Source organism: Phallusia mammillata, chromosome 2 (assembly GCF_965637545.1).
Source record: "Phallusia mammillata chromosome 2, kaPhaMamm4.hap1.1, whole genome shotgun sequence".
In the NCBI taxonomy this organism is placed as follows: domain Eukaryota; kingdom Metazoa; phylum Chordata; class Ascidiacea; order Phlebobranchia; family Ascidiidae; genus Phallusia; species Phallusia mammillata.
The window spans coordinates 21,253,007-21,267,612 of record NC_137253.1 but is presented as its reverse complement, the minus strand read 5'-3'; the positions used below and the strand labels follow the sequence as shown (position 1 = coordinate 21,267,612).

The 14,606-nt window shown below is 37.6% G+C and overlaps 1 protein-coding gene across 1 annotated transcript in view; it reads right to left on the bottom strand.

Annotated features, from left to right (window-relative positions):
* The window catches only part of LOC145212703 (dynein beta chain, ciliary-like), a 96,756-nt gene that overhangs the window by 11,374 nt on the left and 70,776 nt on the right, over positions 1 to 14,606 (bottom strand). The window contains exons 33-64 of the mRNA XM_080080928.1: positions 13,846 to 14,047; positions 13,448 to 13,577; positions 12,896 to 13,061; positions 12,566 to 12,673; positions 12,369 to 12,500; positions 12,008 to 12,168; positions 11,433 to 11,610; positions 11,278 to 11,361; positions 10,791 to 10,948; positions 10,298 to 10,529; positions 9,830 to 9,973; positions 9,635 to 9,763; positions 9,466 to 9,562; positions 8,967 to 9,130; positions 8,653 to 8,756; positions 8,128 to 8,280; positions 7,782 to 7,956; positions 7,450 to 7,623; positions 7,039 to 7,246; positions 6,456 to 6,621; positions 6,255 to 6,357; positions 5,710 to 5,949; positions 5,205 to 5,366; positions 4,662 to 4,855; positions 4,140 to 4,302; positions 3,708 to 3,782; positions 3,439 to 3,630; positions 2,939 to 3,100; positions 2,643 to 2,731; positions 2,189 to 2,333; positions 1,590 to 1,670; positions 1,345 to 1,524 (exon numbers count right to left, since the gene is read on the bottom strand). Coding sequence (XP_079937054.1) covers positions 1,345 to 1,524; positions 1,590 to 1,670; positions 2,189 to 2,333; positions 2,643 to 2,731; positions 2,939 to 3,100; positions 3,439 to 3,630; positions 3,708 to 3,782; positions 4,140 to 4,302; positions 4,662 to 4,855; positions 5,205 to 5,366; positions 5,710 to 5,949; positions 6,255 to 6,357; positions 6,456 to 6,621; positions 7,039 to 7,246; positions 7,450 to 7,623; positions 7,782 to 7,956; positions 8,128 to 8,280; positions 8,653 to 8,756; positions 8,967 to 9,130; positions 9,466 to 9,562; positions 9,635 to 9,763; positions 9,830 to 9,973; positions 10,298 to 10,529; positions 10,791 to 10,948; positions 11,278 to 11,361; positions 11,433 to 11,610; positions 12,008 to 12,168; positions 12,369 to 12,500; positions 12,566 to 12,673; positions 12,896 to 13,061; positions 13,448 to 13,577; positions 13,846 to 14,047 — 4,851 coding nt within the window. The remainder of the gene's footprint in view (positions 1 to 1,344; positions 1,525 to 1,589; positions 1,671 to 2,188; positions 2,334 to 2,642; positions 2,732 to 2,938; positions 3,101 to 3,438; positions 3,631 to 3,707; positions 3,783 to 4,139; positions 4,303 to 4,661; positions 4,856 to 5,204; positions 5,367 to 5,709; positions 5,950 to 6,254; positions 6,358 to 6,455; positions 6,622 to 7,038; positions 7,247 to 7,449; positions 7,624 to 7,781; positions 7,957 to 8,127; positions 8,281 to 8,652; positions 8,757 to 8,966; positions 9,131 to 9,465; positions 9,563 to 9,634; positions 9,764 to 9,829; positions 9,974 to 10,297; positions 10,530 to 10,790; positions 10,949 to 11,277; positions 11,362 to 11,432; positions 11,611 to 12,007; positions 12,169 to 12,368; positions 12,501 to 12,565; positions 12,674 to 12,895; positions 13,062 to 13,447; positions 13,578 to 13,845; positions 14,048 to 14,606) is intronic.

Sequence of the window (14,606 nt, the reverse complement as noted above, 5' to 3'; positions counted from 1 at the left end):
GCTATATGGAGTAAAAATTATTTAAATTAAAAAACTCCTTTTAGGGGGCTAGTAGGATAACTAATGCATGTTCAACACACAGAAACTTAAAAGTAGGAAACCACAATGAATCAATCAATAGTACTGCAAAATTTCAGTCCAATCTGCCAACGTTTAAAATTTCAACCACTAGAGGTGTTTTGAGCAACAACCGTTAATGTTTCTGACGTCAAAGGGCTGTTAACAACCCCGAACTGCAATGGCGCAATAACGATAATTGGCATACTTTACAAGCTATCCAAATTTTAGCCAATTCTGACATTGTTTACAAACTCACCCCTTTTAGGGGGCTAGCGGGGTAAATACTAGGGTTATCCGGACAAACAAAGTGGGATGCACATCTACATAACTATATCTACCATCTGTGTAAGTTTCAGCCGCATCCATCAAGCATTTGATGGCAAAACGAGTCAGACAAACTTCGGGGAAAAAACCATTTTAGAGGGCTAGCGGGGTAAATACTGGGGTTATCAACAAAAACAAAGTGGGATGCACATCTACATAACTACATCTACCATCTGTGTAAATTTCAGCCGAATCCATCAAATATTTGATGGAAAAACGAGTCGGACAAACTTCGGGGGAAAATACCCATTTTAGGGGGCTAGCGGGGTAAATACTGGGGTTATCAACAAAAACAAAGTGGGATGCACATCTACATAACTACATCCACCATCTGTATAAGTTTCAGCCACATCCATCAAGCATTTGATGGCAAAACGAGTCAGACAAACTTCGGGAAAAAAAAACATTTTAGGGGGCTAGCGGGGTAAATACTGGGGGTTATCAACAAAAACAAAGTGGGATGCACATCTACATAACTACATCTACCATCTGTGTAAATTTCAGCCGAATCCATCAAACATTTGATAGAAAAACGAGTCGGACAAACTTCGGGGGAAAATACCCATTTTCGGGGGCTAGCGGGGTAAATACTGGGGTTATCAACAAAAACAAAGTGGGATGCACATCTACATAACTACATCTACCATCTGTGTAAATTTCAGGCAAATCCATCAAACATTTGATGGAAAAACGAGTAGGACAAACTTCGGGGAAAAATACCCATTTTCGGGGGCTAGCGGGGTAAATACTGGTGTTATCAACAAAAACAAAGTGGGATGCACATCTACATAACTACATCTACCATCTGTGTAAATTTCATCCAAATCCATCAAGGATTTGATGGAAAAACGAGTCGGACAAACTTTGGGGAGAAGAAAAAAAAAAGAAAACAAAAGAAAAACATTTTGAGTAAAATCAATATGCTGTCCCCTTCAGGGAAGGGGACCCATAATTAATAACCTTGTTCAAGGTATCCAAGGCTCCCTGAGCAGCAATAAGAGCAGGTTCGGCTTTAGCAAGATCAGTTTCACAATCTGTTTTCTTCTTTGACACTTCGATTTCAATCACAGTTACTTTCTCTTCTTCTACATCAGCGATCGCCTTTTCCTTACCGACCTTTTCTGTTTCTACTCCGACCACCTTTAAAAGAAATGAGTGAAATCAAACAAACGTTTACATCAACGACCTTCTGTACTGCAATGTACCTGAATAAGTTTATCGGCATCCTCGTTCTTTTGTTTTAATTCAATTTCCTGGGCTGCCAGTTTGGCCTTCAAGTCGTCGACCTAAAGAAGGCACATTGTTTCAGCAAAAACTAATTGCACACCTAAATGAACTTGATCAACAAAAAAACTTTAGCATTTAGTATTCGTTTGCAATTTACATTGAGTAGTTTTGTCCCTAAGCAGTTAGTACCAGTGGTTTTCACATTCAAAAACGCTTGCTTGGTGAAAATTAAAAAAACAAACATCCAGTGTTGCTAGGGAAGTAGTTTTACAAAAGCATTAGTTATCTCAAAGACTAAAAAAGTATATAGCTTGTCACGCATAGGTGTTCTTTCCCCTGTGCAACGTCAACAAGCAAAAAATACTGGATTGAAAAAAATACACTTGCAAGTGTGCGAAGACAATCGAAATTATGTTTTAATATGCCAATTCATAAGTATGATAAGGTTTTATTGTTGGCGAGAATTCAAACAAATCCTAAGGAAAATCTATTTTTGGCGAGAATTCAAACAAATCCTAAGGAAAATCTATTTTTGGCGAGAATTCAAACAAATCCTACGGAAAACATCGGAACAAACCTGTGACGCGGTGCTTCTCAGTTTCTGCAAACCATTTTCTAATCGTTCCACCGACGCTTGGAGCTCGGCGTTTTTCGCTGCAAGGAGGGTTTCGTACAGTTTGATTTGTTCCAGAAAACTTTTCGGTGTCGTGTAGCTGTATCGCCTGAAACATTTAACCAACAAATTAAATTTAATCCAAAAAAGTCAAATAGGATATGTAATCGCATGAGTTATGTAAACACACCCAAACAAATCTTTTGGGGGCTATTGGGCATCATGCTTGGTCCAGCAGACTTAGCTAGGTAATTTATATTGAAACAACGGTCACAGAATGTAAAGTCGGGCCCGAATTAAGCCCGACCTGAATTACAACTCCGGGTTGAATCGCATATTGGCTAGTACTATGCCACAGTTATTATAATTATTCTTTTGGCCTGAATATTGTTACAGCGCAAGGTCAGAAGATTTTTACCTTTCGTTAAGGAGATAATCTTTTGACTGATCGTTGACGCTAAGATGAACATACGACATAAATTTGCTGATGGAGTCCCTTTCCTCGTCCTGAAAAGAAATTTATCTTGTAAGTTGTAACGATAAAAAACCAAAAAATCCGGGATTAGTTATGCTTCATTCTGTACGAACCAAATGCTTTATAAAAAAAAACACTAAAACAGAAGCAAAAACCGTTTTTTGCAGTACTGAAATTGCTTCTGTGATCGTCATTTCAAATATGCAAAAGAACAAACGAAAATACTAAATTTTACTTACAGAGATGGTTTCAATTTCACCGAGGAAGCGCATACTGACGGATTCCAAAGCGTCCTGGGGCCACTCGTGGAACCAATCAATAGCTGTGCAGTTCACCACACCGGGGAACTTACGGGCTCGGACACGAAGGGTGCTGCCAACTGGCGAGAAACACAACGCAACCTGCAGAGAACAGAATTCACAAATGATGAAATTAGAAACTGTAATAAAAAATTCGTAAGTACGTCTAACTGTGCAAAAAATGAATGGACGCCTGTGGAGTAAAGGAGTAGATGCAAAATTTTCAAATATATTTTGTATTTTTAACTACTGGGAAAACGAAAAAAGCGTACACTTTATAATAGAACAGAAAAACAGAAAAGTGAAGGTTTTGATTTAATTAGGAGGCTATATACACATAATCGGATTACTTTTCATTATTTTCTACTAGATCAATTTCAAAAACCTGAGTTTATCAATACGTATATTGTTGCATTGAGAGTCATAAATCGATATGGTACCTTTAGATTTCTTCGGCAACGTTCAATGAAAAACTTCCAGCAAGTCTCCCGTGTATCAATAAGACCAGCTCCCTTTACTTCGTTGCGGACGCCGTTAATGATGTTTTCGATTTCATCGTCCGGAAATAGATCGGGAATTTCACCGGTGGACAACATGTCGTTCACCAATACCAAGAAGCGCTCGTCTGCCACCTACCGACCAATCAATCAGGTGTCAAAATTAAAATATCATGACAATTGTAGACTTTTTTTAAAATGGTTTAACAAACCTGGGCATCTGTAAGCAAGAAGAGAACACCGAGATTTTTCAAGCCGGCCTTGATGAATAACCCGCCAAGATCAACCTACAGATTAAGGGATATTTAGTTGATATAGTTTTTCTATAAATCCTAAAGAGCCCGGTCAGCAACATAAAGCTGTGGAGAACAGAAACAATTTTTTTATTGTTTTGCGGTAAAAAAATAATACCGTTATATATTTAATAATTTATATTTAATGCTCTTTTGAGTTCATGAGTTGCAAAGGCCGAAATTGATCTTCAATGGTGTGAACCCATTCACACCACAGAACAAGCGTAATACACTAGAGTCCAAATCCGACATTTTTACATTCAGCTTAATTTATCGCAAATCAATTTTAGTATGTTTTACGTCAGTACCAGCAAAATATTTAGTTATATATCTTTATTTCACAACACAAACCTTGAGATCAGCAATACTGTAACCTTTTCTCAGTGTGATTTGGAAAACATCGAGGTTGCTGATAAAAGCAGCCAATCTCGACAAACTCTGTTTTCCTGATCCACCGACACCAACCAACAATGCATATCCACGAGGACTCTCAAATATTCGGTTGATTCGGCATCTGTTGGCCACGACAATGACAAATTAACGACCAGTATGCTTCACATGTTGAAAAGTATTTAACTCAGTAAGTGAATTTATGGGTACAAGAAGTATAGGGTATGCCTTTGTTCTCCACCCTATGCGGGACAAAGTGGTCCAAATAGCAGACAAAGGTATTAAAATTTTTTATCTGTTTATCTCCAGCATTTGCTATTTTTTAAATATACTTTAATCAAAACTGTAGATTTTTGGAATTTAACATGAATTCACACAAATATTACACTTTTGTCAGTTTGTAAGTTAAAATTGCTAATTAAATTATTGTGGTACTAACAGAAACTCACAAAAATGATTTTTTTCCGATAAACATCAACTTACACGTGCGCCATAGCATCACCGAACAACACAAGATTCATGACTGCATTCATTTCGTTGTAATTGTCCAGAGCTTCGACAAGAAGTCGATTAAGTGCATCCCACGATGGTATGGGAAAGTATTTGGGTTCTCCAATTCCAGTGGCAAAGTGGCAGAAAATAGCCGGATCTGGTTTTAACGTATCTTCAGGAATGTCCTGTGATTGAATTTTTTTTGGTTTGGTGGATTTTTGTTAAAATTGCAATTTTTGTAAACTACATGTCTTTAATGTGAAAAACGCAGTGATTTGCTTGCCAGACCTAAATCATTTGTAAAAAAACATGATAATTTTTTTAGTAGTTGTTTAGTGTCGTATTTTAAACAATACATCTCTTACAATAAATATTGCTTTAAGAACCTATTGTAACAACGAACCACTGTATAATCGGATGGGAAATATATTTTTGTGCAAATTGTATCAACAAATATCACAACTGTACCGCAAAAGTGGATAACGTTTTGGTATATTCATGGGGTATAACAGTTCCCAAGCAAAACAAACTTACTTCAAAGAACTTTTTGGCAACGTCGGTTGATATGTCTTCGTAGTTTGTCATATCCTTTTCGTCCACCAGCTTATCTTTGTAGACACGACTTGCTTCGTGAAGCCACAACTTTGCCATGTCTGCTACTGTTTTCGTGCATTCGGGCGTCGTGTACAAAATACCCTAAAAACAAGTACCAGAATAGATTTTCAAGTCCCACACCAAATATATGTATTGCTATGGTATCAAGTTGACAATAAAATGTAGTAGGGACATAAAAGCAGTAAGGTGAACGCAAACAGTCATCTAGTGTGATCCACTTTTCAAAGCTGATGTAAAAGAGAAAAAAGTCCAAACGTATATTCTGGTTAAAACATATTGTGCAAAAACGACATGTTGCTCATCTGACGAATTATTTCATCCCATTTAACATTGTTCACAAATATGACCTAACATGTAAATTTACGCGTAACAACTAATAAAAGTACCCTCCCTCTTTACAAGGTTACTAAGAAGAATAACACACCTGGAAAATGTTAGACAAGTCACGCAAATTGAAAACGTAGTGGAATTTGATCGCAGTGGGCAGGAAGACTTGGCTGATACGCGTGTGAAGAGCCAATGCAGCTTCCACAACCGTCATCGAGTGTTTCTGCACCGTCATGGCAAACTTGTTGTTTTTCAAATGTTGGTTGTAGATGCTGCTGTAGATAATTTTCAACGCCTCCTTGCCCGGGAAACTGAGCGCAAACACGCAGAAGTGACGCTGCAAAAAATTAATAAACCGTTTAGTGTTTAAATTTAAACCATATAGAACCAATAAATCTCGATTAATCCGGACCCGTTTGAACCAACAAGTTTGTTCGGATTAAGCTAAGATCCGGGTTAACAGATGTCGATTAATTACCACATTACAAATCACTTGTACCTCAGGTTTTGTCTGAGTTAGGCGAAGATCCCGAATAACAGAGGTTTACTGTATTAAACTATTATGTCCTTTCTTGAATAAGTAGATGCCGAGGCGTTTTACGGTAATGACAAGGATACAAAGTCTTTTTAAAGCTATTGTACCTGAAGTCGGGAGCTGATAGTAAAAGAACCAGCTGTTGGGTTCATGCAAGCAACGTATTGCACGTTATGGATTTCTTTCAAAGTCAATTTCTGACGATCATACCTAAAACACAGACATAACAAAAAAGGTATCAGTTTTCACAATGGACAATAAGCAAGTCGGATCTTTGTCACTTCTAACTTATTTTCAACTTAACTTACCAATGCTTGTAGTCCATATGTTGTCTGATGAGTGTATGGGGTTGCACTGTGCCATACTTGTCAACTTCGGGCATGTTGATGTCATCAATAAAGTAAACCAGCTTTTTGGTTCCCGGTGGTCCGTAGTTTCGTCCTGCTTTTTTCTCCAGCGGTTTCTCAAGCACAGCTGAAGAAAAGTTTTCGAGATTTTAAGAAAAAATATGACAACAAATAAGGTTTTTGGAAGGCAAAAAAGTTTAGTCAAACGATAGTCACCTTTATTTGACGGCATTTGAAATATTTTACTTCAGTTACACACTGATATAGTGGCTAACGTTTGTCAGAAGCATATTTCATAATTTAAGTTTTCCAGTTTTAAATTATTAAACAATAAACTGTTTCTGTAGGAAGTGCAATGTTCAAGTATTCAACGTTCCACCAGGACCAAAATAAGAACGCTATATAAAGGCTTAAAAAGTAATTAAAGCAAAAACGCCCATAATGAAAACAGGGATTGTTGAAATGTCTGCACTATAAGATGCATTCTATGCGCACAAAGCTCTCTGGCAGTTCTTTTTGGATTACGATTAAAAAAATTCCGTACTTTGCAACATCTGGGACGTTGTGTAGTAGTTGAAGGGGACATTTGCCACGACGAAATCCTCTTCATCGAGACTGTTCAGTTTGTTGCTGACCAACACAGATTTCCCGGTACCAGCATTTCCCACCAACATAACAGGCCGAAGTTTGGCCATGAGAAGGTCCATGAAGTATTTTACACGAATCGTCTCGTTGTTGTGAACCAACACCGCCTACAAATTCCAATTTGATTTGATTAACCTGCCTATAACAACACTTTTTTTCTGGTAAAAGCAACATACTGTATTCTGATCATATAAGAATACAAGTAAAAGGTGTAAATAATTTTTTTTTCATCTTTGAAAAGATCGGATCAACAAGATGAATTGTAAACACATCATGTTTTTTTGTGGATCACACATCAAAAATTTATTACCTGAAGTGGGATTTCAGGGTCAAGCTCGAACTTAGGAATAAGCTCGGCCCAGTGCAGAAACTTCTTCGTGGTCGGATCAATGTAGTAATCAAACACGGTTTCGTGGCTTGGAAACTTGATCGTCTTAAACTCAGTAGTCCACCATTTGCTGAATTCCACTCGGTGATCGACCAACTAAACAATTTTTTTTAACATTTAAAGAATGTCAGTTAGGTGAAGTACTCCTCCATCTACTACTAGTTCTTTATTTATTGAGGCTTAGTGAAGTAGGAAGAACTTGTTGTTTTTGTCAAACGTAAGATGAAACAAGTGGATGTGAAACTATTATTTACTTGATCTTGGAACATTGCACCACCGAAGGCCCAAACACAGGCGAAGACAAAGTAAAGTTCGTAAAGATCTTTGGGACAGTCGGGAGGAGTGTTTTCCGGAGTGAGCATCACCTCGAGAAGATAACACAACATTTGGATCATGCTCTGCTCTGGGATCGGAATAATCGTCTTAAATCTGAAAAGAGTTAAGTTGCATGTTACATTTGATAACTGAATTGTTGATTTTATGAATTATACTGTACAATACAGATTTTACCGTACATAACAAAATTTACCGTATAATACAGAATTTACCGTACAATACAGAATATTTTCCTGTCTTAAGGAGAACATTTTAAGTGCAAACCTGAACTTGAGCGCATCCAGTATAGGTGGGACGTATTTGTCAAATAGAATTGTGAGATTAGCTCGTTCCGATTGCACTTCGCGTTGATCGATCCAACTTGATACAGGAGGGTTCCATCCCAAATCGGCAGGGTTCACGAACAGGATTCCAGCTCTGAAAAACAAAACCAATTTTGTAAAATTATTTTATTGCAAAACAATAGAGCAGTGTGTCTTAACAGAGACCCCATGACGGCCGAGTGTATAGGCCCACGCAAGTGACACCCATTAACAAACAGCATCAACGTGTTTAGGTGGCCATAATGAGAAACATGGACATTCTTTACTGTTATGTAAGCCTTTGTCCTTTGTTGGTTGTTGCCCACCCTTTTCAATCGAAATCTTTTTTACTTTTTTTCAATATTTTAGGGTAGAGTTACTTTACGGGGGTCAAGAACTATTTAAGTTTGAGAATCACTGCTGTAGTGTATGACGGGCGTTCAAAAAACCTGTCGGTTCCGTGAATAAATTAAATTTTAAACCATACCTTGATACTGTAGCTGGTGTTGCTGCTTTCAAGTGACTAATTTCAAACAACATGCGCATTGTTGGTGTCAGTGGGATGCGTTCGTTACTGGCCAGTGTCAACACCTAAAGACGCATTTGCCATAAAATAAGTGCAAAAAACGGCAAACTTACTTCATGTAGTGTGGTAAAATATTGATTTTAAATCTATTTATATATTCAATTATTAGCAATTTTAGTTAAGTATGGAGATAAAGATGCCATTTAGGCGATATGTTTATTGTGTATTTCATTTCATTCTCCATAATCGCAAACAAAGTATGTTTTTTTGTTTACCTTGTTGTCGTCCATGACAGTGTTGAGTGATTCAATCCACATTGGATCAATGTCACCATCAAGAACGATCCACTTAGGTCCATCATGTTGGACGTTGGACAAGTCTCGCATCACAGTGGAGAAAAGACCATCCTTCCATTCACGAGTTGCTGGGTTGATGACTCCTGCAAAAATCATACATTATTTCAATGCGTGTAAAGAATACTTGAATTTGCTGGAGAACATTTTAAGTTGAACACCAACATATTACAGCATTGAGGCTTCAAATTTATATTTTACGATGACACACCCTATTCCAGTCTGTACTATACTGGCTAAACATTATGCTTTTATAATCGTGTTTAAATGTCTAACCACGTTTCTTTCCTATGTAGCATAAATATTTCTGGACATTATCAAAAACGTTGGGTTTGCGAATCATTGTCTTTTCCATAGTTTTCACATTTACTAAATACCACTAAAACAAGGTAGCATACATTATAACTAACACCGCACTTACCGTACAGTTCGTTGTTAGTGACAGCTTTCGGATTGATGTCGACCCACATAGGTTTTCGCTTCTGGATCTGGTACGTCTTGTTTAGGGATTTCAGGATCTAAAGCATGGGTTAAATTTTATTTTGTCGTTTCAGGGGTTGTTTTTAACAAACAAGCAGAGGAGCGCGAACCTGTGATTTTCCAGTTCCGGCGTTTCCAATGACGAAGACAGAGTGACGTACACCGAGCAATTCCTCAAGCTGTACAATCTTTAACAGGAAGTTATCTTCCGGTTGCAACTTCAGTTGTACAATGGAATCCTACACAAGAAATGTAAACAAGAAAGTTTGTCGATGAAAAAAATTCTTAAATCTTCATCAACATACCCTGACGAGTTTTTCAAAATCTGGGTCTCGCTTTCTAGGCACATCAAGGGCTGGGAAGAGATCGCCAATAAGTCCCATAAATACAGGAAGATCATCTGTCACAATCTTGGGGATGTTAAAATCACGAAGAGCTCTCATCAGCACCTGTTTGTAACATAGTCACGATTTCAAATGTAATATTATAAATTTTTTGCCCCACGTGTACTTAACATTCCTAACGATCAGGTTGGTCCATCTTGCGCTAACAAATGACATGCTGTTGTTTTTATTGCACAGGGTTACTTATAACCTTTCTCGTCGTTTTTGATTATCTAAAATGCCATTAGTCTTCTTTGCTTTCACATATTGACTATGACAAAAATCATGTCAAAACATTTCTAATTTTAGGTAGTTAATACAAAATAGGCCTTCATAATTATCACTGGATCTCGGAATTACTATTGTGTACTCAAGCTTCTAGAAACTAACCTGATCCTCAGCACGACCAGGATCACTTCTCTTCAGTGTACCAGCCACCACGAGCACAGACTTAATAGCCCTCAAACCCCAATCGTAGTGATCTTGCTTGGACAACAGTTCACGACACAGTGTGTACAGAGTAATGAACTTGCGAGCCAACAAACGATTGTCGATGAAACCTTCAGCCACCAACATGATTTCGCAGATCATGGCAAAGTCAGGGACCACCATCGCACAAGGCCTACAATATAAGTGTGTAATTTGTTCACAAAAATAATAGTGGACTGTGACGATATTCGTTTTTCATGGCTTTCTTCCATTATTGGAAGCCTTCCTAAGTTAGGCTTGTTAGAAAATGAAAACTTGCTTACAAAACCTATAAGTGTTTCTCTGCAAAAGACTTGCGAAGATTACCAAACTCTTGGCAAACAAAACTACATGAGTAATCAAACAATAAGCAAGGTGGTTGTGGTGATACACATATCTAGCATGAGGAAATTACCTGAAAAGAGCTTTTAGATTTTCGGGCAGTTCAGTTCGTCCAGCGTAACCAGGGTTCATTGTGATGAATAGACCAACGGTGGGAACAAGTTTGATTTCTTCACCTAGGAAGTCGAACCTCTCTCTTTTCTCCCGGATCGCATCCTGGATCGTTTTTACCTAATAAATAGTTCAGCAACGTATCAAGCACTATGCCTTTTTTGTTTAAGGCCACAATTACCAAACCAGCGGGGAAAAGGTAAAACGGAAAATCCTAGTCAATTTGTTTGCGCCTACAAGGTATTTTATGTATTACATAATCCTTTTATCTTGGTTTGGAATAAAATCAAGTGTACACTATTTTCATGACCATGGTTCACGCAAAAATTAGTTCGGCTTTTTTGGTAACTTTTGCAAGAAATAACCTAAAACAACCTGTTACAACCCAAAGTCTATATAAAACATCTATATAAAACGTGTTTAAATATACTTTGCTACAACCCAACTACCTGCACGGCAACCACCGACAACACTTCGACGGAAATCCTGTTGAACTCATCAAAGCATCCCCAAGCTCCAGTTTGTGCCAAACCCTAAACCAAAAATCAATTTACAGGACAAGTAGCGAGATTGGATAACGTTTACGGCAATCAACTCAACCGACCTTGTAAATGTTACCAATGGATTTGTAGTCCATCTGTTCGGAGCAATTAAACACGTACACCATGATACCAAGAGCTCGACCCAAATCCTTGGTGGTTTCGGTTTTTCCGGTACCAGCTGGTCCAGCAGGGGCTCCGCTCATCGTAAGATGAAGGGATTGTGTCAGAGTAATGTAACATCTAAACAACACGAAAGTATCAACATGTAAATAAAGGTACACAAACATAGCTTTGACTCGTCGTAGTGATTACGATTGTAATCTCGCACTTTGTACCATCACGTTAGTTTAACCGTTCGATTGCGGTTGTATAAATTCAAACGACATGGCGTTAAACAGCACAGCAAAACATAAATTGTCGACATATCTGGCAGGTTCACACATGTCATCTTTCAAAAGGTAATAAAGGTGTAAACAGATTAAGCAGGGTTAGGATGAAAATAGTTCCATCAAAGGCAAACTACTTTGACTTCGTCACACAACCCAACTCTTCTACATGATTTAACCTCTGATGTTGTGTGTTTGGAGTGCAATGTGCAAATTTTGTTTGGCTCATATATGTTAAAAATGAAATTAACCTGTCGGTGAGGGGTGTGATGACGAGTCGGGGAGTGCAACCGAGATATTCGTACGAGTATCGGAACTGTGCGTCACAAATGTTTCCAAACACGTGATTAAGTTTATCGTCCCACCGAAGTCGGAGTTGGGAAAGCCACAGAAAAGCCTGCGCGTTGTCGATCTACAAGAAATTGTAAAATTTGTAATAAAGTGGTTGACAAAGTTCACTTGGTATAAAATGAATTTACCAAGTGGTAACATTTCTGAAAATGTTATTTACGTATATGCTGAGTACGTTAAATGAAGTAGGGAAAATCCGTTTTCTTACGTAAAAAAGTATCTGATAAGGAATTATCTATTTAACAAACTCAAAAATCGTACTTTCTGTTCAATTAGTTTTGCGACCACGTCCTTTGCGTGCACGTCAATGGTACAAATGGTCATGATGTTTTGACGATCACGTGAGTTGAGATCACCAATGAGAAGTCCGATCAGGGTGTTGAGCTGGTTGATCTATTGGAAGCAATTTGAAACGTCAAAGTTACTTTCAAAAGCAAAAGCATCAGCACACAATCTACCTGTTTTTTGAAGTAGTCTTTCATCGCGTTTTCGTATCCTTCCTCGAGACGGGAAAACGATATGTTTACTTCAGTTGTCCACCAGATTTGTGTGCCAAGTAGAGAAACCTGTAAGTTTGGCAATTTAAACAAGTGCCAATGATTTTGTTAACTTCATTTGTTTTGACAATCTCTCAGTTAACTTCATTTGTTTTGACAATCTCTCAGTAAACTGAACGGGTCATATATACATTTACATGTCTGGAGTTTATGACCTAAGAAACGTCTTTTTTAATGAACAAATTCAATGTTTTCAATTTTTTGTTGTTTTTAAATAAAGACGCTTTATACCTGGGCGGGATAATCGAAAATCCATTGTTCTCTTGGTTTCTCCTCGTAGGTGACCATACCTTCGGTCATCTGTTGCCGGACAGTCGCTCTCATAACTTCCATGAGCTGATACAACCACGTCTCAACAGGTCCCACACACTGGAATGGATTCTCGAAATCCACGTACCTGTTACAGCATCCAGTTTCAAATTAGCAAACAAGTGAAAAAAAACTTATAAATCCACATGATAATGTCAATAAATAACAGAGAATCAGCCCACAAGTAGATAAAGGCGACTTATTTTTATTAAAACTTAAATAACTTATCTCTGCACAATCAGAACTGTCGAACTGCTTCGTACTTATTTCGTTGAACCTTTTTATAGGTAGTACCGATTATAAAATTGGATGATTGTCAAACGTTTAAAATAAAATTGACACCTTTGTTCAAAATTTAGGCCAGTTTCTGCTTTCTGGTGCCGAAATGCAAAGTTTTTTGGGTATTTCATTTATTTCATTAATTCTTTTTTTTCATTTATTATATTTTTTATTCATTTTTTTTATTGTACTTACTCGCTCTCTTTGCTGAACATTCCTAGTGCAGTCTTTGTTGGATTACCTTCATCATCAAGCTGAAATTTCAGCTTTGCCATGTTATCAAATAACTTGGCAAGATGACGGGAAACAGCGACCGGGTTTGTTCCTGTACACAATGTATTTAAATCACTCTTTCAGATCAAATTTTAACTGAAATAATTATTTTTCCAAAGCAAACATAGAGTTATCACCGCCCTAACAAATGAAACTGCACCAATTCACCCCAAACACATACCAGTTTGAATTGGAATAACCCCATCAAAAAAAGTATCCAATTGGGAAATTAATAAGTTTTAAAAATGGAAATGAATTAACCCTAAACAGCAACTGACACAGTAATAAGTCTCATTTTAGAGCGTATAGCAAACGTTTACCGTTTGATAAGATGTCAAGCAAATCGGCTGAAGAAACGAAATAGAATCTTGGGAAGGCAAGACGTTTTGTGTCTAGATATTCGGCAAGAGCTTTCTCACACAGAGCCAGGCGTTTCTGAAGGTCTTCGAGTTTATCGTATAGACCCGCCTTATTGGTAGCTGCCACTGCATTTGGGGTGGACTCCATCCAAGCAACGAGTTCCTACAAGACACGGAAAATTTGTGTCAAAGTTGACATGTACATTTTTTAGATCTAATTCAGTGGTTCCCAACCTTTTTCTTCCTGTGCATCCTTTTCGTCGATATTCAAATCTAATGCCCCCCTACAAATTTAGTTTGCTAAAATATCGTTTACATTAACATTTTCTTTTCTCGAAATTTCTCCGTACATCCACTTTCTGCATTGCTGGCTTAAATCGATTATACGAGAACTTTCTTTTTCTCAGTTCATATGTGGCAAATGCAGCAATGACACATAGCACAGACAACCAGTAAGAGATTAATATTGTAACACAAATTCCCCGCTGGTTGGAAACCACTGTTCTAATTGGTAGGGAAGTAGCAAGTAAAACAGAACCCTAGTTGACAAAAAATGAGACAAACAATGGCTGGTCGTAAGTGAAGCATCGTCATATAAAAAACTGGGAAGTAGAATAAAAACGCAAATCCAAGATGTTAAGTTAAACCAAAAACGACCTTTACTGCACTGGGTTACACCGATTTTGCAAATTTTGTCAAAAGTTTGTTTCTTTAAAAAATTC